Below are 25,469 nucleotides of genomic sequence, written 5' to 3' on the forward strand. Positions count from 1 at the left end.
GGAGGGAAAGGGACTCTCACTAGACCAAGTGTATGTACAGTGTTTAAATGTAAAAAGTGGGGGAGAAATGCCGGGACTCAAACAACTTCTTCCCTATGAACCTGCTTGAAAATCTGCAAAAGAGGTTCTTCTCTGGGTGCCTCTGCTTTGCGGAGGAGTCACAGATGGCCACTGAGGAAAGGGCGTTTCAGTGCTGGCCCCCCATTTGTGGATTGTCCTCCCCAGACAAGCAAGGCATTTTATGACTAGCCTGTCGTCTGCTGCTTTATTTCATTTTTGTTAGTTTGAATGCTTCTATTACTGATTTCTGGTTTGTACCAGGTTAGGATTTTATTTTATTATATTTGGCTGGGGGAGTGATGTGGATGGGTAACTGGCTTCCAAAATCTTGGAGAAGCCCGGGAGGGAACTTGGAACCTTCTGCTCTTCCCAGAGCGGCTCCATCCCCTGACGGGAATATCTTCCAGTGCTCACACTTCTAGTCTCCCTTTGTTGAATGACCGTATGAAGCTGCCTTATATCTTCATTGATTCATACTGCTGGGTCATCTAGCTCAGTACTGTCTACATGGATTGACAAAAGCTTCAGGGCTCTTTTCAGAGACGGCTTCCCCCCAACCCTGCCTGCAAATGCCAGGGACTGAATCTAGGCTCTTCTGCATCACAGCAAGTGCTCCATCAATGAGCTGCAGCCCCAACATTTGTCCATTATATAAAACATGTTGCTCAGGGGCGTAACTACTATTAGGCAAGGGGAGGCGGCTGCCTGGGGGCCCCCACGCCTCGAGGGGGCCCCCAGAGGCAAGTCACACGACTATATATTGTGAAGTGTGTCTGTTTGTATCAGCGAGGGGCCCGTTTTAAAATTGTGTCTCTGGGCCCACTCCAGCCTTGTTACGCCCCTGATGTTGCTGGAGCCCAACCCACACCCATGAACCCAGCACAGGACAACAGAGAAACACCCACTCATTACCTGTGTATATCAGCACATATACCCTGCCAATGTCTCACAGAATCATAGTCCCAGCATGCTGTGCTATCATACAAAACCGCCAGGCAAATATTCAAGTCCCATATCCTGTGTCAACATGGCCAAGAAAACTGGTGATATTTGAGGACCAAGGGAGGAGGGAGCAGTGAAAAACAGATGTGCTCCATCTGCAGCCTCCTAGTGAGAAGTATACCCATGAGAGACTCCTCCTATGGTGAAGATGGTATAAAACGAATACAGCATAGAGATTCTAAATAAGTAACTTGGGGTGGGTGGGATTCAATCATTCCAAAAATTTATGAGGATCTGGTCTGGAAACGTATGAGATCAGTTCCTTGCAGAGCTCTGCAAGCTGCTAAGCAAGCACATGCATCTCCTTTTGTTTATTGTTTAAAATGTTTAATGTACTCTTATACATAACTATTTCTTGTACAAACAATTGCAAGGATAAATATGGAGACGATACAGCTAGCTCCTGTATGAACCTACCCACACACGTAGGACATTGCAGAAGTCCTGTTCTCTGGTCCCCCTCGGCCAGAGGCACAATGAGTGGCAAGAAGGGAGCAGAGACTATGTGTGCAGAACTCGTTTGCTACAAAAGCTTTTCTCTCTCCTTCCTTATTCGTTTCCAGATATCCGGTGAAGACAGACAGTTTTATTTGAAAGGGCATTTGGGGGATCTATTGAGTTATGAATGTGTATTCATTGCTGGTACTTCTGTTGGGGCTCTTTGCTTCTTAAATTTAGCTCATACCATTGTTCAGCATCCTTTTACAATACAAGCATCAATGAGTAAGCAGCTGAGTTTCACCAAAACAAACCACAGGTGTTTTTTTTTAAAAGGTACTTACTCTTGAAGGCAGGATACATTGGAATGACATTTGTAATTAGAAAAGCATCATATTTTGCATCCAGAGAGGAACTTAGTTCTGAAAATGAGAAAATTGACATACCTAGGAATTCTCATAGGATATTAGCAAGTCTCACTGCCCACATGAGGACAGAACACTAAGGGGTATTGCTGGGCTACAGAGGGCTTCAAAGGAGAGTAAACACCCCCTAACTTTGCCAGAAGATATCAGGGGTTGATCCTTCCCTTAACATCTTCTTCCCCCCAACCACTCCCTAACAAGGGCTGAATATGCATGCTTCATTTACATTGCTGGGGAATAATCCTGGCAGCAGAGGGCAGTGCACACCAACTAGTTCTATGACTGGGGGCAGCGGGGGGGGGGGACAATTGTGTTGGCTAAAGGAAAGTGAGGATAGCTTGTCCGCCAAGTTTTACGCACAACAGATTTTACCGTGGGTTTACCGGGAGGCTTTACTGCAAACTTAAAGCTGTCTCAAAAAACCGCTGAAAATAGTGGAGGTTTTTTTTACTCCAGAGATCAATCTGGCTACACTCGGGCACAGTGGAAAACCCGAATTGCACGTGTGGACTGCTCCCTGATAACTCACAGGGATTTTGGGGGAAATCTGGCCGATATGCGTACTTGCACCCTCCATTCCGGAGGAGATGCAAGCTAAAATCAAAAACCTCGCGGTAAAACTGCTGTGCATAAAACTTCCAGGTGGGAAAACTCCAGGGAGGTCACCCCTGTTATGTGTCCTCAGAACTTCCAAGATGTGGTATTTGTCGCTGGGTCCTCTTGCCCATTGGTTCTGTGGAATCACAGAAGATATAACTCCTTTTGGCAACAAATTTGGACTGCTCCTTTATGGCAAAAAGTGGAAGGAACTTGTATCCAAGGAGACACATGCTGTGGCACATGTGTCTTCAAATCCCTGTTCCTTGCCCCTACTCACAACCCTTTGGGCAGCAAATTTCTTTATCATCAAAAGGACCTGGGGTGGATGGAATTGAGTCCAGAGGGCATGCATCCTTGGAACCCAATTCCTCCCCCTGCCAAATTACCTTTTTTGGCTCAGACTGAATGGATCCCAAAAGGAGGAAGGGGTGGGTAGGGGAAAATGGGGTCCAGAAATGTAATAATGCACCTGCTGGCACATGTCCTTGGAACCCAATTCTTTTTCTGCTCTTGACACAACCCTTCACCACCAGAAGGAATGTTAACATTTCCATGACATTTTCACAGATCCCTACTTGTTAAATATAATCCAATAAACAGAGAAACACCTCTACAATTAGGACAGCTCCATAAAAGCTAACATGAATGATAAAATAAAGTAATTCATATTTAGCAAAGCGACTGAAATAAGATTTGTTTTTCTCCTTGCTGCAAAACTAAGTAGCTTTCAGCACATTAGCTCTTTATGGTCCCAAGACAGAAAGTACAAGTATAGCAGAAATCTGCTTGCTTCCTTGCTTGCAGAGCACCTCACACACAATATCTAACACACACACACACACACACACACACACACACACACACACACACCACAAACCAAGATCCAATGCCAGTGAAAAGTTCTAGAAGTACCCCAAAACCTTATTCCACCTTCTCCCACACTGCACATATGCATATGATTAACACTGCCAAATGTCACTTTGATAGACATTAGGGCCAAGAGAGACACTATACTTTTTTTTACTGCGAAGGTCCGCATGGCTGACGAGGCAAGCCACTTTTCAAAAAGTGGCTTGCCTCTTCAGCTATGGAAATCTCTGCAGCAAAAAGCAGCAAGTTCTTATTCCTTCTTTGGATCCAAGGTTCCTAACTGTGTGTATTTATACAGCCATATATGACCATAAGATATCAAAATATGTAGACATTGTGCCCATATCTTAAAGCTTACGGGGAGGGAAAAGGAATCCATAAGACATCTGTCTGTCCACTCTGTAGGCCAAACAGCTCTGGCTATTACTTGGAGAAATGCGCATGTCAGGCCTTACACAGTTGGCCAACTGCTCTGGGATACCAGACACTTCTGCCTGTGAGAGATGAAAAGAGAAGGGGAGAAAACTCCTGAACAATAATGATAAATCCAAATAAATCACTTTAAAGAATTCAGTATGATCTGAAACGTCCTTGGAAGTGACAGAATACTGAACTTTCATCTGGTTAGAAGCCCAGTTCAGCCATGAATGTGTTGGGATACAAATAATGTTTTTATTGAATTGTTTTTATCTTGTTGTTAACTGCCCTGGGGTCTTAGGATGAAGGGCAGTATATAAATAAAACAAAAATAAGATAAAACATGTAAATGAAAAAAAGCCTCAAGGCATCTTACACAGCAGTAAAGTTTATAATATCTAAACTTTATTTATTTATTTATTTGTTTGTTTGTTTGAAACGTTTAATATACCGCGCCGCCCACTCTGAAGACTCTGGGCAGTGTACAAAAACATGGAAAGCAAGACAGCATTAAAATTACATTCTAAATTAAAAACTAAAGTAACAAAAAAGAAAAAATCAAATAGGTAAACTACAGGGCAAAAGCCTGGCGAGAAAGAAAAGTCTTCAATAGAGATGAATTCTCTCTTTCCATAAAATGGTCAAGGCTCCTAAAAGTAGAATAATTTGTTCAAGTATATTATTGGCTGCTGTGTTTGGTTGTAGATTATTCTACAGCTCCTTATAATATACTTGAACAAATTATTCTACTTTTAGGAGCCTTGACCATTTTATGGAAAGAGAGAATATAAATATTTTAGTAAACCAAAACCTACCCCACTTTCCCATAAAACACTCTAGGCAGCTGACAATAACATAAATCACAGTGACTGGCATCCCAGATACTGCTGTGCTTGCACAAAGATGTTGCACTAATGCAAGGCTGTGGATCTAGCGAATTGCGATCAGTTTGGAGCTTGCATCCCAGACTAGTGTAGTGCTGGTGCAAACATGTTTGTGCAACAAGGTGTGCAACCTGTGGCACACCTCATATATATTACAAATAATGTTTGCCCGACACACAGTGCCAATAATCCCTGTGACATTGTGCATCTACATGATCCTCTTGCACTAACACAACTTTATATGTTCCATAAGTGCAGCATCAGTCAGAGCAGCTGTTTCCACACACAGCCAAGCCCGGACTTGTCTGCTCGTAAGAACCACCAGGATCCCACCCAATCCCGGCAGCACCTCAGCAGGAAACCCGCCTGTGGAGCCTGCCGCTTAAACAGGGTTAAGGGAGCAAGCACTCCCTTAGCCCTGTGTTTGTAATCATGTGCAGTGCCGGCTGCTTTTGCCCAGCACTGCAACATAGACAGGGGCCCGTCTGTTGTGGCAGGGATCCCCACAATCCACTGTGCACTCGCATGGTGCATTGTGGGAGTTCTGGGGGCAGGGACCATGTGTCCCGGCCCCCAAACCTCCACACTGCTGGCAAGGGCGCACCAAGATAATTTGGGTGCCTGGACTGCCCAGACCCCCCAAGCCATGAGCCCCCCCCGCGAGCCCCCCCCGCACAAGGCCCCTAACCTTCTTTGGGGGGGGCCCACCCCACCAACCTTTTTAAAAAAAACCTTCTTACCACAGCCAAGGGGTGGCTGTGTGTGTGTGTGTGTGTGTGTGTGTGTGTGTGTGTGTGTGTGAGTCCTTCTCCCTTCTCCCTCCCTCCCCTGGCGGCGGAGAGACCGGAGGGATGCTGGCTGCGTCCGTTTGGGTCAGCATCTTTAACAAAGTGCAAGGCGCACCTGCACAGTTTAGAGATCGTCACAAGCCCAAGCTGGCCTGAATGGCCGGGACGAACATCTCTCTGGTCTCTCCACTGCCGGGGGGGGGGGCGTAGAAGGGAGAAGGACTGTTCCACTCCCCCCACCACCGCAGCCACCCCTCGGCCGTGTTAAGAAGTGTTGTTGTTTTTTAAGTGGAGATTTGGCAGGGTGGGCGCAGGGTGGCTGCCAAGGCTCCCAGGCCATTTGGAGCCCACCCACCCCCAACCTTGGAGGGCCAGACCAGGCTGGACCAGGTCCCCAAGGTCTGGGGGTTAGTGTGCCTCTGACTGCTAGGGGCAGCCAGCAATCGTCTGGGCAGGCAATCAGGGTGCCCAGGAAGAAGAGGAAGCCAAGTTTGAGCAGCCTTCCCCACCACCCGTCCTCAAGCCCTTCTCACTGATTGTGAGAAAAGGCTCAGTAACTCAACCAGTGATTTCATGAACAGGAATTTCAGTTCTTGGTTTCCAGAGAGATTTTTTTTTTTTTTTTTAAAGGAAAGTTGTCTCTGGTCATTTGGACCTGGGACATGTTTTCATGCAACTTTATCAAAATTGCTTCTTACCCATTTTTATTTTATGGCTCTCTTTCCCCCATAAATTCAGACAAGCATAATGACCTGTTTTGAAATGGTATACGATGTCCAGAGAGGCATCAGGAAGGTTTCACTGTAGCCACTTTCAAAGTCATTGTGATGCAGGATACTGTATTTTGTACGATAAAGAACAGCAGGGCGACCATAAAGGAGGTGTTTATCTGCAAATTAGAGAACAAAAAGTTATATGCATGCATAAAAGCTCTTTTAAAAACCAAACATGATTTTATTTTAAAAATATTCATATCCCTACCTTTCTTGCCAAGGCAAACCAAGGCAGCTTACAAACAAAATCAACACAATAAAATAAGTCTGCTGCATCCATGAAATCCATATTCTGCTGCAACAAAACTTTATTGCAGTACTTTTGGGAACTCAGTAACATAGTGGCAAAGAGTGATCTGGGAAGTCCTTGTTCATATCTTTTTGAGATATTGAAAGGAAGTATGTGTGTGGGGAGGGGCTTACAATTTGATAAAGAGCGTTTACAGAATGAAAAGGACATTTATGTTTTTTAATTCCATAACATAGTAAACAAAGAAGAAGCAAACACAGCCTCACAACCAAACCAGATGACCCCTGACTTGCAGAATTAAAACAACAACAACCCAATTTATCACCTCTCTCTTGCCCACCCTGTTCTGGCCCTGGGAAAGGGGCAGCCTGCTGATGTTCCTGCACCCAGCTGCCACGACAAGCAGCAACCAGGATCAATTCCTGTGCCTTCCTATCAAGCAGGCGATGTGACTGAATGAACAACTCCTCCCCCAAAGCAAATGTACAAGTCTATAAGTGCAGAGGATAACCTCAGTTACTGTTAATTGTATGCTTCAGAGTTGACAGCACAGGTTTTATTTTATTTTATCGCTGGATCACAGCTTAACAGCTTGATCCCATGATTCTTTTACTATACCAGAACATCAATATTTAAAGCTGAGGTGCAGCTACAGGCATGCCAATGTCATATTACATAGCAGGGCACTACATAAGCAAAATAGCAACATTATGAGAGGTCGGGGCAATTGGCACCCACACAAATACTTGGAGATCAGGGCGTTAAATGAATGAATATCTACTTTTATTGGATGCCTTAAACACTTCAAGCCAGACTCTGAAGACTCAGCTGAGAAGAGTTCTGGAAGGAACCCCATTACATTTGCTAGATAAGCCTTTGGCCAGCCTTTGTTTCTGAGACTCAGTTCTGAGTCTCAGTTCGCCATTCGTAAAATGGAAAAACACTGTAGACCACATGTATTAGTGAGAGATTATAGACAGACTGGGCATAAATTAAGCCACTCAACACACCTTCCTCATCTAACTTCCACCAAATCTGGTCTGAGATATATATCTCTGAGATACATATGATTTACATTAGAGCTCCATGCTACAAGGAAAATCTGACTGGCATATTGGTTGATTTCTTACCACTTTCAAATTACAGTTTACTAAGCTGAGCATGGGAAATAAAGACTTCCTTTACTGAGTTTGCCATCGTGTCCTTACCTTCCGTTCCTTTGACATGAAGACGCCTATTTAGTTCATCCAACTTATTCTATTAAAAAAAAAAGCATAAATCGACAGCTGAACTAAAAGAACATCTTCATATGCCTCATTTCCAATATTTACCTTGCAAAGCAACACTAGTTCTATAAAAACAGTTATTGGTGAAGTTTCCTAATTTGTGAAAGCCACATGCTGTATCAGTCAAAAGGGTATGCTAGCATTTTGGAAATGGGTCAGATCAAAAGGGATTCCCAGAATTCTCTTTGTTTCATGGCTTCTCTTGCAGTTCAGGTGAACACTTCTCTATATAGTGTGGAGTTTAGACTAATTCACAGAGCCAAAACTGAGAAACTGGATGGATTTGTGCAGTCTTCAGCAGCAGTCAGGGGATGGCTTTATCCAGCACACAATTTGTTGGAGATGAACTTCCAGTGCATCGACCTTTTGCACCAACTGTCCTAATGACCACTAGGGGCATTGGGAGTAGAGACAGTGAGTAAGGGTCTCCCTATCTTTCCCTACTCTATGACCCCTGAACTGACTCTGCAGCACTTCCTGTGCTGAGTCACAATCCTTCCTTTCTTCCTAGAAAGCAGATGGAAACATCTCTATCTCTCTCTCCTTACCTATCCATTATGTAGTCCTTTAGATTAGAGATAGGTCTTTCCTATCTAAGTGTATTTAACCAATAAATATTTAGTGTTTAGTCATACAAGGATCTCCATGTGTTTTCTCTAAATAGCTCCAATATCCAAACCATCCTCTGCTACCTACTCTGTAACTGGAGTGTGTGCTCATTCCTTAGTGCTCTGCTGTTTTACCTATTGTGGGTAAAAATCAACAACCTCTAATACAATTCAGCCTACTTATTCCAAGTAGAGATGTTACATAACAGGATGTCACTTTCTGTCTGAGAGCAGCACAGTTCTGGATACATTTGCAACATCAGCAGCAAAAAAATAGAGCTTTAAAATCAACAGCAGCTTTAAAACCAACATCAGCAGTGTTATGGTAATGACATATACATTTACCCAAAGACCAACTTTGTTCTCTTAGTAGTAACTTATCCTTATAAGCAGCAAGTCTGTGACTGAAAGGAAGTATCAACTACGTCAGCCATGTAACACATTTTCCATCGTGCGAAGGTAATTAAGCAATGTTCTAAGCCAGGCTATATACAGCAATATCTGGAGAAGTAGCATGATGCGCAGAAAGAGGCCACTGCCATCAAGTGGCAAGGATGAGGGAGATTAAACCTCGTGCTGTTACTGATATGAGGACAAGATGGCAGTGAAAGCAGCTACTAAACAATGTGAGGATAATAACTGGCTGGGAGTGCCCAGCACAAGTGTCAATACTTGCAACTTACTCTGCCTAGGTACTCATAGCAGGAAAATCACCATGCACTTGAATGGTCTACCACCAGTCACGTCCTGCCTCCATTGCTGGTTCACATCTCCCACTGGTAAAGGCACAAGGGATTTCTTCCTCATTGGACACCACTCAGTACCCTCTTATTACCTCCTCAGCTGCTGCTATCTTTAGGTGTTTTCTATATTCTTCTGGATGCTGGTGCTCAGTCCAGCATGCGTGAAAAACTGGGCTAGATGTTGCAGTTCCTCCACAACAAAGCAAGTCTTTCCAAATCAGTTTGAATGAGACAGACAGATTCAGAGTGCTTCACATTTCAAGGGGAATTAACCCTTGCACAGGAATGGTGAGCAGATCCAGCTTTAAAAAGTACAGACTCAACAGACTGGAAGAACAGCTGACCTCTCTATTTGGTAACGGCTCACAGTAAACTTCTGGTGCGATAAAGTATTTCACATTTCTTGTAGATATTTAAAAGGTAATTGCCTGGTGGAGCTCCAGGTATGGATGGTTGTCTCAAACGTACCTTGTCATCACACGTACATCCTAGGTCAAAGTCAGATGCAGGTGTCGTAGCTACAGGATAGAGAGGCCTAGCAACCTCCTCTGGCATGGCTGGCTTATATGTATTGGTCCTCAGTAAGTGATTTAAGCTTCCATGGGTCCCATTGTTTGGAGCAGGTTTTAATCCAAGAAGATCTGGCAAGGGATTATAAAAACATTGGGGGACTGCAGAACTATCCAAAGCTTTCTAGGTTAAAGAGTGGTAAATAACCCTAGACACTAACCTAACCCAAACCTAGAGAGTCCAATCATTAAAAACATGGTTCTAGTTCATCAATATTTTTCACTCCCTGGTTCAGACACTAAAAAAAAACAGTGGTCCAGTTATCAGTTCAGAAGCTTTGAACTTCATGCAGGATAATATGGAATTATTTTGCCTGAGATGAAAAACAGCTTGCTTACCTGTAATAGGTGATCTTTAGGTGATCTGGGATCCTTCAAAACATGGTCTCTGCATTATTAGTTCCACTAGCCAGTGTGACAATCACTGTCTAGAGATAGGGTGTCCTTTGTTTTCACCCTTGAAGGAAATGAAAAGTCTTTTAGACTTCCAAAAGGTCTTAGTCCTGTCTATATAGAAAAGTAGTGATCTTCTAACATCCAAAGAGTTAAGAGATTGTTTGAGAGGTGTGTCAGGGTCTATGAAGGAGGAGGAAAGGACAATGCCCTGGTTGATGTGAAAATTGGACACTATCTTGGGGTTAAATGATGGGTCAGTACTCATTACAACCTTATCAGCAAAGAATCTGGTATACGGAGAGTCAGTTCTTAGGACAGTAAGCTCACTGACCTGCCTTGCAGAGGTGATAGCCACTAAGAAGGTCATTTTGAAAGTAAAAAGCTTAAATGATGCTGAAGCCAACAGTTAAAAGGGGGCTTCCATCAGAGTGGAGAGAACCAAAGAGAGGCTCCAAGGCTCAACAAGTTTCTGTATTGGAGGAACGAATTATTAATGGCCTTAAGGAATCTTTTGGCGTCCAGGTGAGAAAAACGCGTCTTAGCATCCCAGCCTGGGTATGCTACTGAGAGAGCAGCCATGTGCACTTTAACAGATGAATTAGAAAGGTCCATTTGCTTTAGATATGTAAGATAAAGTAGGTCTTGCCTTATGAAGGCCTGTGAAGGATTCAAACCTTTGGTTTTGGCATAACTAGCAAACCGTTTCCATTTGCAGCCATAATTATGTCTTGTGGAGGCCTTCTGCTCATGTAATAGAATGTTGTCTAAAAGTTCAGCCTCCACATGGTCAAGTTCAAGGTCCATAGACTATGATGGAAGACTTGATCACCTGTGTGAAACAGCAAGTCTTGACGGTGTGGGAGGCAGCGGCAATTTCCCTTTGAAAAGTGTAAGATCAGAGGGAACCATGGTAGCCTGGGCCACAATGGGGTGAGTAAGACGCACCTTGTTTTGTCTTGTAGGATCTTGCTGAGTACTCTGGATAGTAGAGGGACAGGAGGGAACAGGTAGAATATATGACCCTTCCATGGCATCTGGAAAGCATTGCCCAGTGACCCTTTCCCTAGACCTGCTCTGGAGCAGTACAGTCGGCACTCCGTTGGCAGTGGTTGCAAAGAGGTCCACTTGTGGTGTACCCCACTGAATAAACAGATCAGAGAGAACTGTCCGACTCCAATCAATTTCCCATTTGTGTTGTTTAAGAGCACCTGACTGCCGGCTCAAGGTGTCTGCAAGGACATTGTCCATGCCTTTTATGTGGAGTGCTGGAGGTAGAACATTGTGAGCAATGCACCAGTCCGAGAGTTGAACTGCTAAGTTGCACAGGGATCTGGAGATTGTCCCTCCTTGATCATTAATGTAAGTGACCACCATCATATGGTCTAGGAGTACTGTATGAGCCCTAATTAGTGGTAGGAAAGACTTCAGGGCAAGAAATACTGCAAGTCGTTCTTGAACGTTTATATGGAGAGTAGCCTGGTTGGAATTCCAGAGACTTTGTGCCTTGAGTCCTGAACAATGCACTTCCCAGCCCTTGAGGGAAGCATCTGTCACCATTATCACGGGCATGGGTGTAGGAGGCTGAAAAGGAAAGCCCTCTGTGAGGTTTCCCAAGATGGTCCACCATCTGAGTGACCTTAGGACTGAATGCGGGATGAGTAGCCACATGTTGACTATCCACATTAGGTTTGAACAATGATGGAAACCACATTGAATGACAGCGCATTCTGAATCTGGCATACTTTATTGTGGCTGCAAGACACCATTAAGCCTAAGAGCCTTTGAATAGTTCAGGCCCTTTGTCTTGGATTGGTTTCGAATGTGTAGATTAAGTGCACAATTAAGAGTCTTCTGTCCTCTGGGAGGAAGGCTCTTTTCATTTGTGTGTCTAACACAGTGGCACTCTTACCCATGGACTTTGGGGCCTAAGTCCAGGGCCTCCACACACCCTGGGGCCCCCCAAATCCTCTGTAATCTCTCCTGGGTTGTGTGGTCACCACTGGCTCGCACTGCGCCGGGCAGCCAAGTGTGATTATGACATGCTGGGTGCTTTAGGGACAGAGTGGGGAGTGGGGGGGAAATATGTGGGATAAGAATAGGAGGGTGATGGGCTCCAGCAAGGGTGGGGGCCCCAAAGCCTTTAGGTCCAGGCTCCAAAATTACCTAGGTGCACCTCTGGTCTAACACAGCCCCTATGTAGGGAATTCGTTTCTGAGGTTGAAGGTTCAATTTTTTCCAAATGACCTGGAGCTCGAGGTCTTGCAGTAATGCCAGGGTTTATTGTATTTGGATACATGATGTATCTCTCTCCATGGAGGTTATCATCCAATTGTCCAGTATGGAAAAATGGAGGTTCCTTAGATGCACAACTACTATGCTCATGCAATTTGTAAAGACCCAGGGTGCAGTGGAGAGGCCAAATGGCAAGATGGTATATTGGTAGGCTTGGGCCCACAGGGCAAATCGAAGAAATGTTCTGTGCCTTGGCCTGACTGCAATATGAAAAACAAGCATCTTTTAGCTCCAAGGTAACCAGCCATTCCTCATCTGCTAAAAGATGGAGAATGCCTTGTAAAGTTATCATGCAAAGCTTCCTTAGATGAATGAATTCGTTGAGTCCAAAAGTCCAAAATGGGGCAGAGACCTCCATCTCTTTTTGGAACCTGAAAATATCTGGAATTAAAAAAAACCTCCTTTGGTCTTTCCTGGGAACAGGCTCCATCACACATTTTCCAGGAGGTCCTTTACCTCTTCTTGTAAAGTAGGAGTTGAGTGGGTGCATTTTATCCCCCCAAATAGGGTGGTGGTGGTAAATCTGATTGCATATCCAGTGGAGATGATATTTAACACCCAGGGATGGAGGACATAACAGAAAAAGGGGCAGAAGGTTCTGTTTTGACTTACTTACTGGTACTTAGTCTTCTGTTCTTTTGAGTAGATGGCCTTCTCTGATTCCATTGGAAAGGCCTCCTATAGTCCTTTCAGTCTGACTTATTGAACTGAAACTTATGTCTCCCGTATCTGCTATACTTTTGAGTGTATGATTGAGGAGTAGAAGAAGGTGTAAAGGTGTTTGCTATGAACTTAGACTTCGTCATCTTTTCCATGGTATCATCCATCTGGGAGCTGAATATGGCATAACTGTAAAAAAGGTAGTTTTCTATTTTGTCCCTCATGTCAGCTTGGAGTGAAGAAGAACGTACGTAACCAGGCATGGTGACGTAAAGATATAGCACCCGCTTGTGGACAGAACTCAGTTTCTGTGTTTGGCTGTACTCAAATGCTGCTGGGTTACATCTGCAGATTTAAGGATTACTTCCTTAAACTTGGACTTAAGGGATTCAGGAGCTTCCTTAAGATCTTCTCCCAAATAGAATAATGATATTTAACCCTAACCCTAACCCTATTTTAATGGAAAGGTAGGAGGAAGAACTTACGATACACAGAGTACCATATCTTACCCTCCTTTTTTACGGGAGCAGAGCGTTTTCTCCCAGATCTACTTCCCATGCCACAATCTACCACTAGAGAATTAGGTGGAAGATATTTTTGTTTTTTTAAAAGAGTAATCCTCTTCTTGCACTCTGGGAAAATTATCGAGTCATTTAGAGGTTGAAATTGAAGAAGATGGAACGTCTCATGCTGATTTGGCTGAGTTCACTACAACTGGCTGCATAGGAAGAGCCGATGATTGTGAACATGTTTTGGAAGACATGAAATCATAAACCGGGTAACTTAACCTCAGGGGCTGCATATTTTAGTTCCAAGCCAAGGACCGTCACCATTTCCACTATCTAAATGCGGTAGGACTTTGTTTCCTCAGTGGGAGAGTCAGAAGATTGATTAGGTACTGTCTTATCAGGTGAGGGGTCAGACAGATTTTTCAGTTTGTATAGAACTCTCATCTGAATCAGAAGTATATTCATCATCCAATTATTCTCTTAGGAGCTATGGGATTATCCTGAGGAGTCAGAGGAGGAATGATCTGTACATCTGGAGATGCAGGGTGTGTATAGGCTTTTCCAGTGAAGGTTGTGGGGGAAGAAGTGGATTTGGTGGCTTTTTGAAAGATGTGCTTGGGTACTTAGCAAGAGTCCTATCTTAGGAAGTAGAAGCAGATTTGAGTTTCCTTGATTTCCAGAGTCTGAACTCTTGTCATAAGGGAAGGATGGAGAGGGCATATAGAGAGGTTCTCTGAATCTCCCCCAATTTCCTGACATAACCAGGGTCAAGAGCTCCTGGAGAACTCCAGTAATCCTTTCTTCTTCTTCTGGAGGAGTAACTGGGGCCCAAGAAATGATACCTCTCTTTCCATGGGTAGTTTGGATGGTAGGATGGAGAGGAAGGAGTTGCCCTTGTTGGGGAAGCTGAAGGTGTCTTGGGAATGGGGACAGGCAGTGCACCAGAGCCTATGTCTTCTTCAGTACCATGTAACGAAAACCCCTTGAAAGTAAAGCCAGAAGGGGTCATGGGGGTACTTGTGGTCTCTCTTACATGGCTTCTTGAAGACATCCTTGGAGCACTCCAATTCAGTGTGTGGGAGGCTCTATCTGGAGAATGCCTCAATCCCAACTTTGAGAGCCAATGGCCAGGCAAAACCGATTTTGACAATGTTAACGGTAACAGGGACTGTGGAATCAGAGTTGGAGGGCGTAAAGCTTTTTCATACAAGGTAGCCCTCAAATGCAATTTTCTACTCTTCGGGTATGTCTAGGGAAAGATAGGCTTTTTCAAGAATGGAAAATGTGGTCATTCCCTAAACAGAGCAAATATTGATCATGTTTATCAGAAGATGGGAGTGTCCCACCACAGGAAGAACACTTTTAAAAAGTTTTCTTAGTGTCCATCAGGCCAAAATAGAAGAAAGTACAGTCTGAAACATTGGGCAAAGAGTAAACTTTAGGTAATTGTGGTCTAAGTCCGTGAAATCCAGTAAAAACAACTTTCCCCTCAGGGGATGGAGCTGCTCTGGGAAGAGCAGAAGGTTCCAAGTTCCCTCCCTGGTTTCTCCAAGATAGGGCTGAGAGAGATTCCTGCCTGCAACTTTGGAGAAGCCTCTGCCAGTCTGTGAAGACAATACCTAGCTAGATAAACCAATGGTCTGGCTCAGTATATGGCAGCTTCCTATGTTCTGTTTCTTCCAGGAACTGAGCACAACTGGGGAGTGAGTCCTAAACAAGGCACACGTGACAGTAGTTGAGAAGGAACTGAGGAAAAGGGCACTCTGCTGCTGAAGATACTGAGTGTGCATTGCACATGAAGGGTGGAGTTACAGAGCATTCTCCCACATTGTGAAGGATCCCAGATCACCTCAAAGATCTCTAGATAAAATGAATTCAGTCTGAACCATTTCATTTGCGGATTTTTTTTTTCAACTATCTTTAAAGGGTCCCTCTCTACCACCAGCCAAATACACAGTTCAAATGCAGTGCCATGGAAAGACAAGCAGCTTTCCGTCTCAGTTTAAGAATACCCACAATGAGGCCTTGTTTCTGGGCAACAGCTTGTGGTTCAGCAAGTCATGACTTGAGCCCAGGAGAACTACCAGTCCTAGGTTCTGCCTACCATTCTCTCCTGCTGCTGCTCCTCTTTCAGATGGCTCACTGTGAAATACAGTTTCACCAAACATTGCTGGAACAGGAAAAAAAATCACATCACCCCTCAAAAGATTTTCTTGAAGGCCAGATTACCAATCTGTTACCACCACTTGGTTCAGGGGTTCAGTTCAGGTTCAAGGTAATCAAGAGATCTTAGGTTTAGGTTCAGTTCTGTTTCTCTGGACAAGTCACTCTCCGGACTACATTCCAGATTTGTTTCAACTCCCTGCTCACATCAGAGTGAACATTCTTTCCTCCAAATTGTCTACAATAAAACTCTTGCAAGCCCAGAACACAAGTTAAAATTAAGCTGTGAGCACCAATATCTTCAGATACAGATTTTTATTTTATTTTTTAAAAAGAGTTATGCCACTTACCACACATAACATTGTAAAGTTCTATGTTTTCAAATGGAGGAACTTTTGTCCTGAATTTAAATGAAGGGCCATAGCCTACAAAGACAGTCTGAGAGAGATATGGGAGTGGGGGAGAAAGCAAGGCAAACAGTTAGCACTAGATGTGTTCTGCACAACCACAGCAGAAAAAACACAATTTGGTATCTGACTAGAATTGATAACTCTGAATAAAGCTATTCCTGGAAATTTCCCCACCCCATTTTTTGGACAATACCATGCCATTAACTCCTCCAGGATTGCTTTCAATAGTGTCCCGGAGAGGGATATTTGTTCCTAGAGACCCCAGACTAATCATGAAGGGCTGGCAAATCTGATATAGAACTCAGCATCCTAAAAAATCAGAACTTCATTTTTAGAAGCAAGATTCTAGTCTTTGTGGCTACAAAGATAAATCTGGAACTATGTGGACAATAACCAGTAATGTCTCTCAAGTCAGAGGGAAGCTCTGTAGCAGAGATTCTCAAACTGTGGCCCATGGAACACTAATGCTCTGTGAGCTCCATCTAGGTGGTCTGCCAAAAGGCTGCAGAACAGTTGAGAATATCTGTAATTCACTCCACGCTTGATTTCCCCCGTTTTATATTAGTTATGTACTTTGATTTGTAGAACAAAAAAAGTTTAAATAGTTTGCTGAAACCCCAAGCAAGTTTCAAGGGTTGATGGGGGTGGGGAGAAGGTTTGCGAATCTATAGTTCTCCCAAGGCCAGAGGGTTTGGCTACAGAGGACTATGAAACTCTTTGCTTCTCCCCCAAGAAAAGCAAACATCTATACAGGGGGACCTCATTATCTGTGAGGAGGGTTCTGTTCCTGCAGATTATTGCGGGTAACAAAACTATGGATAATGAGTCATTGAAGTATATGAGATCGCAGAGGTTAGGTTCTCAGTCTCAAAAAAAAAAAAAAAAGCTGGAAAATGTGGAAATGGGCCATATAAAGTGCCCTGCCGTGCTCCGCAGGTCTTCTGACATCCAGTAATGTCCCCCACCCAGTTCCAAATGGGGAAAAATTGTGGATCCCCACCCCCGCTTTTCTTCTGACAAAATGAGCCACAAAATGGCTCCTACAGACAAAATGGCGGCTAGAAATGACCTTCATGGTCATTTCTGGTTTTATAGGAACTGTGGATTCATAAGTTTTAACCCTTTCATATCTGTGGATAATGAGGTAGGGTGCCTTTCTGTGGACCACAAATACGCAGAACCACGATTAGCAGAACTGCATATAGCAAGGTCTACCTGTATGCCTCGATTTGAAAGGAACACAGAAAGCCAGAGGCATAGCAAGGTTGAAGTGGGCCCTGGGACAAGAAGTGAAGACGCCCATCTACATCTTTGCTGCAGAAGAACTATATGGACATGGTGAAAACCAAAACAGTCTTGGCATGCCCTTTCTCTCACTCCTAAGCAAATAGCATCCAATCAGGAGCCAGCAGCGTGCCAATGAGTCAAGGAGCTGGGAGAGGAGAGCAAATAGTGGGCTGTTTCCCAGCCAGTGGCCCCCTTCCCTCACAGGCCCAGGGACATTTGCCCCCCTCCCCTTGTTCAATTATAATTATGCCCCTGTAGAAAGCTGCCTTATACCATTGGTCTATCTAGCTCAGTATTGTCTACACAGTGACTGGCAGCAGCTCTCCAAGGTTTCAGGCAGGAATCCTTCCTACCTGGAGATGCCAGGGATGGAACCTGGGACTTTCTGCATGCCCCATCCTCATTTGCTGACCTCTTTAGCTAAAGTTCTGCTCTAAGTATCCCCCTCCCTCCCCAAATGTGTTCACAGGGCACCTGCCACACACACCAGCTTTATATGTAGTTAGAACATGCTTATTTCAGTATATCACAGAGAGAATGCCAGACTGTGGCATATGATAGTAATTATAATTATTAGCATATGCTGCATTATGGTTAAAATTATAATTATGTTACATTATAATTATATTTAAAAGTACGTTAGTGTACTGTCCACTCCTTTCCCAGTACAACTACCAGAAGCCCAAGTACTCCACTGCTCCTACCTGCATGCTATTAATCTTGTTGTCATACCCATGGTCTCCTTGGAACAGACATTTCCCTGTTAGTTTCTTGAGGACATCCCCAGGCCTCCTAAGTGTTTAAAAAGACTTTTTTTAAAAAAATGAAAGGCAAAAAACAAACAAAAAACCCACCTCTACCACTGAGCTCATATACAGCTTATATTCAGCTCCAAATGAAGCCAAGACAGACAACTGTTACACTCTATAAGGTCAGGGATGGCCAAATTTTGCACTCCTAGGGCCACTTTATTCTCCAGACAGGTTTCTAGTAAGCTAGGTATGATATATCAAACCTCAAATCAAGACGCAGAGTTAAGAATTTCTCACACAATATTTGAAAACGGGTTTTCAAAATTTCCTTGCAAATAACTGAATAAAGGCCCACTTTATTTAGTCAAGTTCTTTTATGATGCTTATAGTTCATCATTGTTATAGGTTTGCTGCTTAGGAAACCAAGGATTATGAATGGAAACTGCATTGGTCTCCCCAATTTCTTTAACTCCAATTTAGAAGTGCACATTTTATCATTATCTGTTGTACTGGCTTCTTTTAAGGTTGAAGAATAATTGTACAGAGATTCTTCATCTCAAAAGCCAAGTCATCCTGGTGCAGATATAACATAAACTGATCTTAGCCATGGCTTGGGATCCAAGAAAGTTCAGGTTTCCCCCCAAACATTATATATGGTCAGTTGAAAATATCTAAACATAAGGGTCACAATAAGAAAAAACTCATTACTTGGCCACATGCCAGCTTCTCTCCACTAACAAATGAACATCCTCAATCCGCCGATTATTAGCATAATGCAAGCGCTTAGGAAGATGTTGCTTCAAATAGGGCTTAAAGTGTTGCTCCAGCTTCCTGCACTGAAACAAAAAAGAGACAGAAGTTTAGAAGAGACCTTGCAGGTCATTGTGCCACCTGCTTGCTGCCAGAAGCAGGAATTCTACCCAAAGCTATCTTTGCATAAGGATCATGCTTCCCCATCTCCAGAACACCCTCGGAAATTGGTCTGAAAGGGACATGAAGTAGTCTTCTTATCAACCCCTTCTGTGTTATTGGATCCAGCTAAACCAATTCCAGCCAAATCTTTGTCTAACCTTCTTTTAGGCCCAGTTCAGGCACTTGCCACTGACTAGGCCGAGGGTGCCCTTGTATGGCCACACATATCTTTCCTCTCCAACACACAAATAATGTAATGCATGAAGTGGGCACTCAGGTTTGCAGATGTATTCCTTTCCTACATGTGGAATGAGTACATTGTGCAACTCAGGTCATTGTGTGCATGGCTCTCCTCCAGGAACGCCAACATCACACTGTACTTAAGGTGAATGGTAGAGAGGAGACGGTGCATGCTTGCTTTTTTCATCCTACAGGTTTTACTGATGGCCAGCAGCAGCTGGAAGGGGGAGGCCTCAATATCCTTTCTAGAGGATGTCACAAAACTGCAGCAGAGGCACTAGGATTGTTACTTCAGCAGCCTGCAAGTACATTATGCAGATAGCCCTGCTCAGTGTGGATGAAGGTATCTGTGGCCCATGCCAGATGCTAAGTTGCAGCTCCAATGCCTTTTCTGCCATGTTGTGAATCTCCTTTAAAGGTATTTAAGGGTATTTACCAGAAGAAGTAGCTGTTAGTCCAACAGCAAACCATTGAATGAGCTACTGCTTTGGTGGGCTTAATCAATATATGAACCAGACTTTGGTTTTGTCATATAAGAGACACCAAACTATGCAAGCATGAACTTCTCAAGTCAAAATGATATCTTAAAAGCCTGCAGTTCACAATTCTATACTAGCACCTTTTCCAAATATAGTACACTATGTAGCTCATAATGTAGCCTGGTTCATACAATATCCAAGATTTGATGTTTGCCACAGCATTAACCATCCAGTAACCTACTGTTTGAGCGCCAAGCATTTTAGCAAAAATATTTTACAATTGATTGCAATGAATTGCTTGCAATGAATTGCTTGCCTGAGATCTTCTCTTTCATCATATCATATATTATTCTTTTTAAAGGGGGCGGGGGCAAAGCTAACAACGACAGGAGGAACTGATTTGTTTTTCATTTTCTGAAGAGCCAAATTTCAAGTCTGTGTGCTCCTATAATTTTGTTGTTGTTTTCAAAACAAGCCCAAGGGATATCATCAGATTTTTCAGAGTACAGTACTGGCAAAATATTTACTCATAAAAGAGCATTTTCCAATTCCAACAGATGGGATAAAGACTCAGTTCAGAGTCAAGGCTTCCAGTGCAGGTCATCCAGAAAAGTTATAAAATCTATTACCAGCAGCAAACAGTGGAAATCATGACAAATGTTCTTCCATACCCATGAAGGTCTCAATTTAGAAAGCTTTACTCAGTCTGATGAGCATCCTGCCTAAGCCTGAGCTACTAGAAGCAACCAGAGGCTCCTTAATTAGCAACTCGCATAAAAAGATGCATGCTAATCAAATACTTACAGTAAGATTGGCAACAATGGCTTTGGGGTCATCTGTTTTAGATGGGGAAAGAGAAAGGAAAAAGAAAAGTTAATTGTTAATTGATTAATTAATTAAAAGTTAATTGAGCCTTCAGCTAAAGAAGTTTTCAGACCAAGAATTAGCTTTTCTGCAAATTGCTTCTAGTTAGATATTACCTTGGATCTAAAGTTGCATTTCTGCATGTTGAAGATGCCTTCTGCTCATGAAAGGGAAGTCTGGTAGAGCATTGTGCAGAGAAAGTGACACTAAATCCAAGAATGTTCTTTCATTTTGCCAGAGGAAGTAGAAGGACTGCTCTAGATCTTACTTATTATACCACTGGGTGTACCACATAAGAACAGCCCTGCTGGATCAGGCCCAAGGCCTAGCTAGTCCAGCATCCGGTTTCACACAGTGGCCCACCAGATGCCTCTGGGAAGCCCACTAGAAAGAGCTGAGGCCATGCCCCCTCTCCTGCTGTTGCTCTCCTGCAATTGGTATTGAGAGGCACCGTGCCTCTGAGGCTGGAGGTGGCCCATAGCCACCAGACTAGTAGCCATTGATAGACCAGACCTACATGAATTTGTCTAAGCCCCTTTTAAAGCCATCCAACCTAGTGGCAATCACCACATCCCATGGCAAAGAATTCCATAGATTAACTATGTGCTGTATGCACTCTTGCTTATGCTTTTGCAGAATCATTTGCAGAATAGTGCTAGTGGTCATTTTTCTTCCCCTCACAATTCCTTAAATCCAAACCACTTTTGCATCACTTAAAAAAAAAAAGAATTAAGCCTTATGCAACAACATATTTGAGGCTTGATCACACAACTTGAAACAAGAGTCGGAGGAGTTGCGGGTCAGGGTGGGAGAACTGTGAGCACACCCAATCCACATTCATGGGAACTCAAAAAGCAAGGTGCAGGAGGGAAAGGTAATCATGTGGGAGATGGGTTGGATGGATGCATCCTACTACCCACATTCTGTCCCCAGCATTTTACCAAGGGTGGACAAAAAAACATCCTACCATCTCCCATCTCCCGCACAATCACCCTCCCTTCCTCCCATTTTGTTTTTTGAGTTCACACAACTGTGGGCTGGGAGCATGCACATCTTTCCTACCCTGGCTGGCAGATTCTCTGATTGTTTTGGGTCATGTGATGAGCCTATTCATATTTCGGGTCATGTGAACGATACCCATCTGCCAACATGGAATATGTAGTTCCTAAAGAGCAACAGTGCCTTAGAATCCTCACAACAGGGAGTACATCTTTCAAATGTGATACTTCCAAAAGAGAAAGTATCATCCTGCCACTATGGTTCCTGACAGTGACAAAGATTGGGCAGAGTGTTGCAAAATCAACTTACATCTGATTGGGCAGAGTGTTGCAAAATCAACTTACATCTGATGTTACTGTTAACTTTGGCACGAACACGCCCCAGTGTTCCAGGTATCAGAATTAAGTCATCCACATTAGACAGATAGGAGTTCAGATATTCAGTTCTTTCACAAGTGGCCTCTTCCATCCCTGTGGAAGGAACATAAATTCAACGTAATTTAAAAAGGAGGCAGCATAAATATTTATGAAAGCAAATTGATGGGAGGAGTGGCCATGTGGGGCCTTAATTGTTTTCCCTTTCTGCTTCTAGATGTGTATCCACCCTCCAGTATGTCAGCTCTCCCAAGAGATGGGTCCAGTGTTCTCTCTAACTTACTAGCTGGGTGACTCTGGGCCAGTCACTTCTCTCTCAGCCTAACCTACTTCACAGGGTTGTTGTGAAAGAGAAACTTAAAAGTATGTAGTACACCACTCTGGGTTCCTTGGAGGAAGAGCAGGATATAAATGTAACAACAACAACAACAGAGATCCCCAGGTGTTGTTGACTACAACTCCCAGCATCCCCAAGCTGCAATGCTTGGGGGTTATGGGAGCTGTAGTCAACAATATCTGGGAATTCCTGTTAGAAGGAACACTGGATGGGTCTGCCAATTCTAGACCAGAAAGTAAAAATCTTAACATTTGAACATAGAGTTTTAAAGACAGCAATTATGAGGAAACTAGTACAGTATTCTTCTTGCTTACAATTAAAACTATAATTTCAATGAATTACAGTAATTTTGTATCCTAAGAATCTTCATTGAGTCAAGAAGAAAAGAAATCTAACACAATAAACTTAAGTAAGGTTATTAATGTATTGTACTGGTTTAGTGTGACGAGCATAACATGTTAAGAATTTAGTATTTTCTATAGCAAGTACAACTGCTAAGCACAACTTTTTTTTAAAAAAAAAAACATGTTTAAATGGCTGAGATGCTTGCCCAGGAAACAAAATGTTACAAGAAAGCCACAACAATCACCTCATCTTTCCCCTTAAATCTTTTTGTGTTTGTCTTTCAGAAGCATTTCAGACTTTGGCCTTTAATCCATTGAAACTCTGCATGGAATATACATGTTAGGGGTATGAAGAGTTTCACTAGACGTCTTTAGCAATCCCATGAAGCAATTTTCTCATTTACATACAATCTTGAGTTGTTTGCTGGTGTCCTTACATGAACAAACAGTAATTCGGACTTTATATCAGATGCTTAAATTTTTTTAATTACCATGATCACCAACAAAGATAATGTTGACACAGCGATGGAGGTTCAGCTGCTTCAGTCCATCCATTAGTTGTCCTAGGACCTTGTCAATATCTCTTAGTGGGCCCAACATCTATATATGCATATATTTGCACAAAGAGTAAAAAATTAGCCATCCCTACTATTTCCATTTTTAGCTCTCTCTTTTCTGACATGTGTACATAACCAAATCCCTGCCTTTTGACTTGTGATGTTTTCACCATTCTAGCACAACCATAATGCCCTTTGATTTTAGTTGAAAAGCATTTGCATGTGCCTTATTCAATGCACATAAACACACTTGATGAGACAGAAAGATCATACCCACCCTTTCTCTGGTTCAAGTTCACTTATTTGTATCATATCACACACACACACACACACACAAACACACACACAATTTATTCCATGCATTCATTCCAACACACCTAGGCCTAATAATGCATCCTGTTCTGGATTTCAATGCACATAAGAGAATCAGGACATGCTTGCTTTCCAGTAACTGGAAAGCCTAACCTACTCCAACTGTTTTATGTTTAATCATTTGAGCATAGACAAACTCAGTATATTTGAAATATGAACAACATTAAGATCTATAACATAGACTCTGATCCAACAGAATAAAGATGAACTTATGGAAAACTTATTCAGTTTGAAACTACATGAGGCTAGAATGAATATACACAGTTTTTAAACAGCAATATTAAAAGGACACTTGTACTGAAGAATTTTGAAGTTTAAATAAGGTTGTGGTAAGTCAGAACCTGGCTAGTTTTCTCATGTGGTTGATTCTTTAGGATCGATGAAATTAAAGGATTCACAAAAGCCTAACTTTAAAACAAAGATGACCTTAAATATATACAACTAAGATATTCTATGACATGGGTTTGTTTTTATTTCTCCATAAGTATGCTTATCTCTGTAAACAAAATTTGGTTCCCTCGGATTTCTAAAGAGAGACGAGAAAGCTGTGTAAGAGGAGGACCATGCAGCCTGCAGGTTACCCATTCGTTAGCTAAGAAATGAAGTTGACAGCAAACATGAAGTGGCCATCTGTTTATGAATGAGAGTTGTCAGACAATTGCTTCTCACTAATAATATATTGAGGCGATTCCTACGATCGCCCCAAAGCGGGCTAAGGCAGCCCAGCTCGCTTTGGGGCAAACATGTGCTGCAATGGGAGCCGTGCGGCTCCTGGCAGCAAAGCTCGTTAAATCTCCCTCCCTGGAAATAAAGTTAACTGAGTGATCACTCCGTTAACCTTGTTTTTTTAATCATGTGTCGCCGCAGCGCGTGGTGACACATAAGGAGACCCTCGACCGGGAGGCTGCAAGCAGCCTCCCGGGCTCGGGGGTCTCTCCAGGATGCCCTGCACACACGTGTGGGCCATCCTGAAACTTCCAGGGGCCACGTGGCCCCCGATCCCGGCAGCCCCCACCAGCTCCGTGACGGAGCCGGCAGTCATGTGGGCGGCCGATCCAGCTGCCCAGGGCTGCCTTTTGATCATCTGCAGGATCATCTCTCCACAGACCCAGAAGAAGCTCTTCTCGCCAATCGTGAGAAGAGCTTCATTGTATTTCCCACCGAGTAGTAAACTGTGACATAGAAACAGTTCATCTGGTGGCAACCTGGGATTGGGCCTTCTCAGTCACCACCCCTAGGTTTTGGAACACGCTCCCCATGGATATAAGAGGGCTGTCTCCCTTGGAGGCCTTCAACAGAGCCCCTGGTGGCGCAGTGGTAAAACTGCCGCCCTGTAACCAGAAGGTTACAAGTTCGATCCTGACCAGGGGCTCAAGGTTGACTCAGCCTTCCATCCTTCCGAGGTCGGTAAAATGAGTACTCAGAATGTTGGGGGCAATATGCTAAATCATTGTAAACCGCTTAGAGAGCTCCGGCTATAAAGCGGTATATAAATGTAAGTGTAAGTGCTATTAAAGACCCATCTCTTCAGCCTGGCCTTTAATGATATCTACTCTTAACCTTAAATTTAATCAGATTTAATCTGGTTTGTTTCTCAATTTTAATTGCTTTATTCTGTGTTTTCGATTGTAATGTAAACCGCCCTGAAACACTTCACGAAGAGTGGTACATAGATTGAATGAATGAATGAATGAATGAATGAATAAAATTTCTCTCCCCCTTCCCCATGATTTCAGTGTACATGCCTTAAAACTGCGTACTAATGAATTTCAAATGAGTAATTGTGGAGCTGCTTGTTTGTGGGAATAG

The 25,469-nt window shown here is 43.2% G+C and overlaps 1 protein-coding gene across 12 annotated transcripts in view; it reads right to left on the reverse strand.

The window, feature by feature from the left end:
• Window positions 1-25,469, reverse strand: part of ENPP2 (ectonucleotide pyrophosphatase/phosphodiesterase 2) — a 147,687-nt gene that overhangs the window by 14,656 nt on the left and 107,562 nt on the right. For all 12 annotated transcript variants that reach the window (XM_053244119.1, XM_053244127.1, XM_053244121.1 and 9 more), the window contains 11 exons: window positions 23,223-23,331; window positions 22,021-22,146; window positions 20,618-20,649; window positions 18,891-19,018; window positions 18,135-18,222; window positions 16,084-16,171; window positions 9,613-9,785; window positions 7,716-7,764; window positions 6,237-6,373; window positions 3,754-3,889; window positions 1,845-1,922 (listed from right to left, as the gene is read on the reverse strand). In XM_053244119.1, coding sequence (XP_053100094.1) covers window positions 1,845-1,922; window positions 3,754-3,889; window positions 6,237-6,373; window positions 7,716-7,764; window positions 9,613-9,785; window positions 16,084-16,171; window positions 18,135-18,222; window positions 18,891-19,018; window positions 20,618-20,649; window positions 22,021-22,146; window positions 23,223-23,331 — 1,144 coding nt within the window. The remainder of the gene's footprint in view (window positions 1-1,844; window positions 1,923-3,753; window positions 3,890-6,236; window positions 6,374-7,715; window positions 7,765-9,612; window positions 9,786-16,083; window positions 16,172-18,134; window positions 18,223-18,890; window positions 19,019-20,617; window positions 20,650-22,020; window positions 22,147-23,222; window positions 23,332-25,469) is intronic.

Source organism: Hemicordylus capensis, chromosome 4 (genome assembly GCF_027244095.1).
Source record: "Hemicordylus capensis ecotype Gifberg chromosome 4, rHemCap1.1.pri, whole genome shotgun sequence".
NCBI lineage: Eukaryota > Metazoa > Chordata > Lepidosauria > Squamata > Cordylidae > Hemicordylus > Hemicordylus capensis.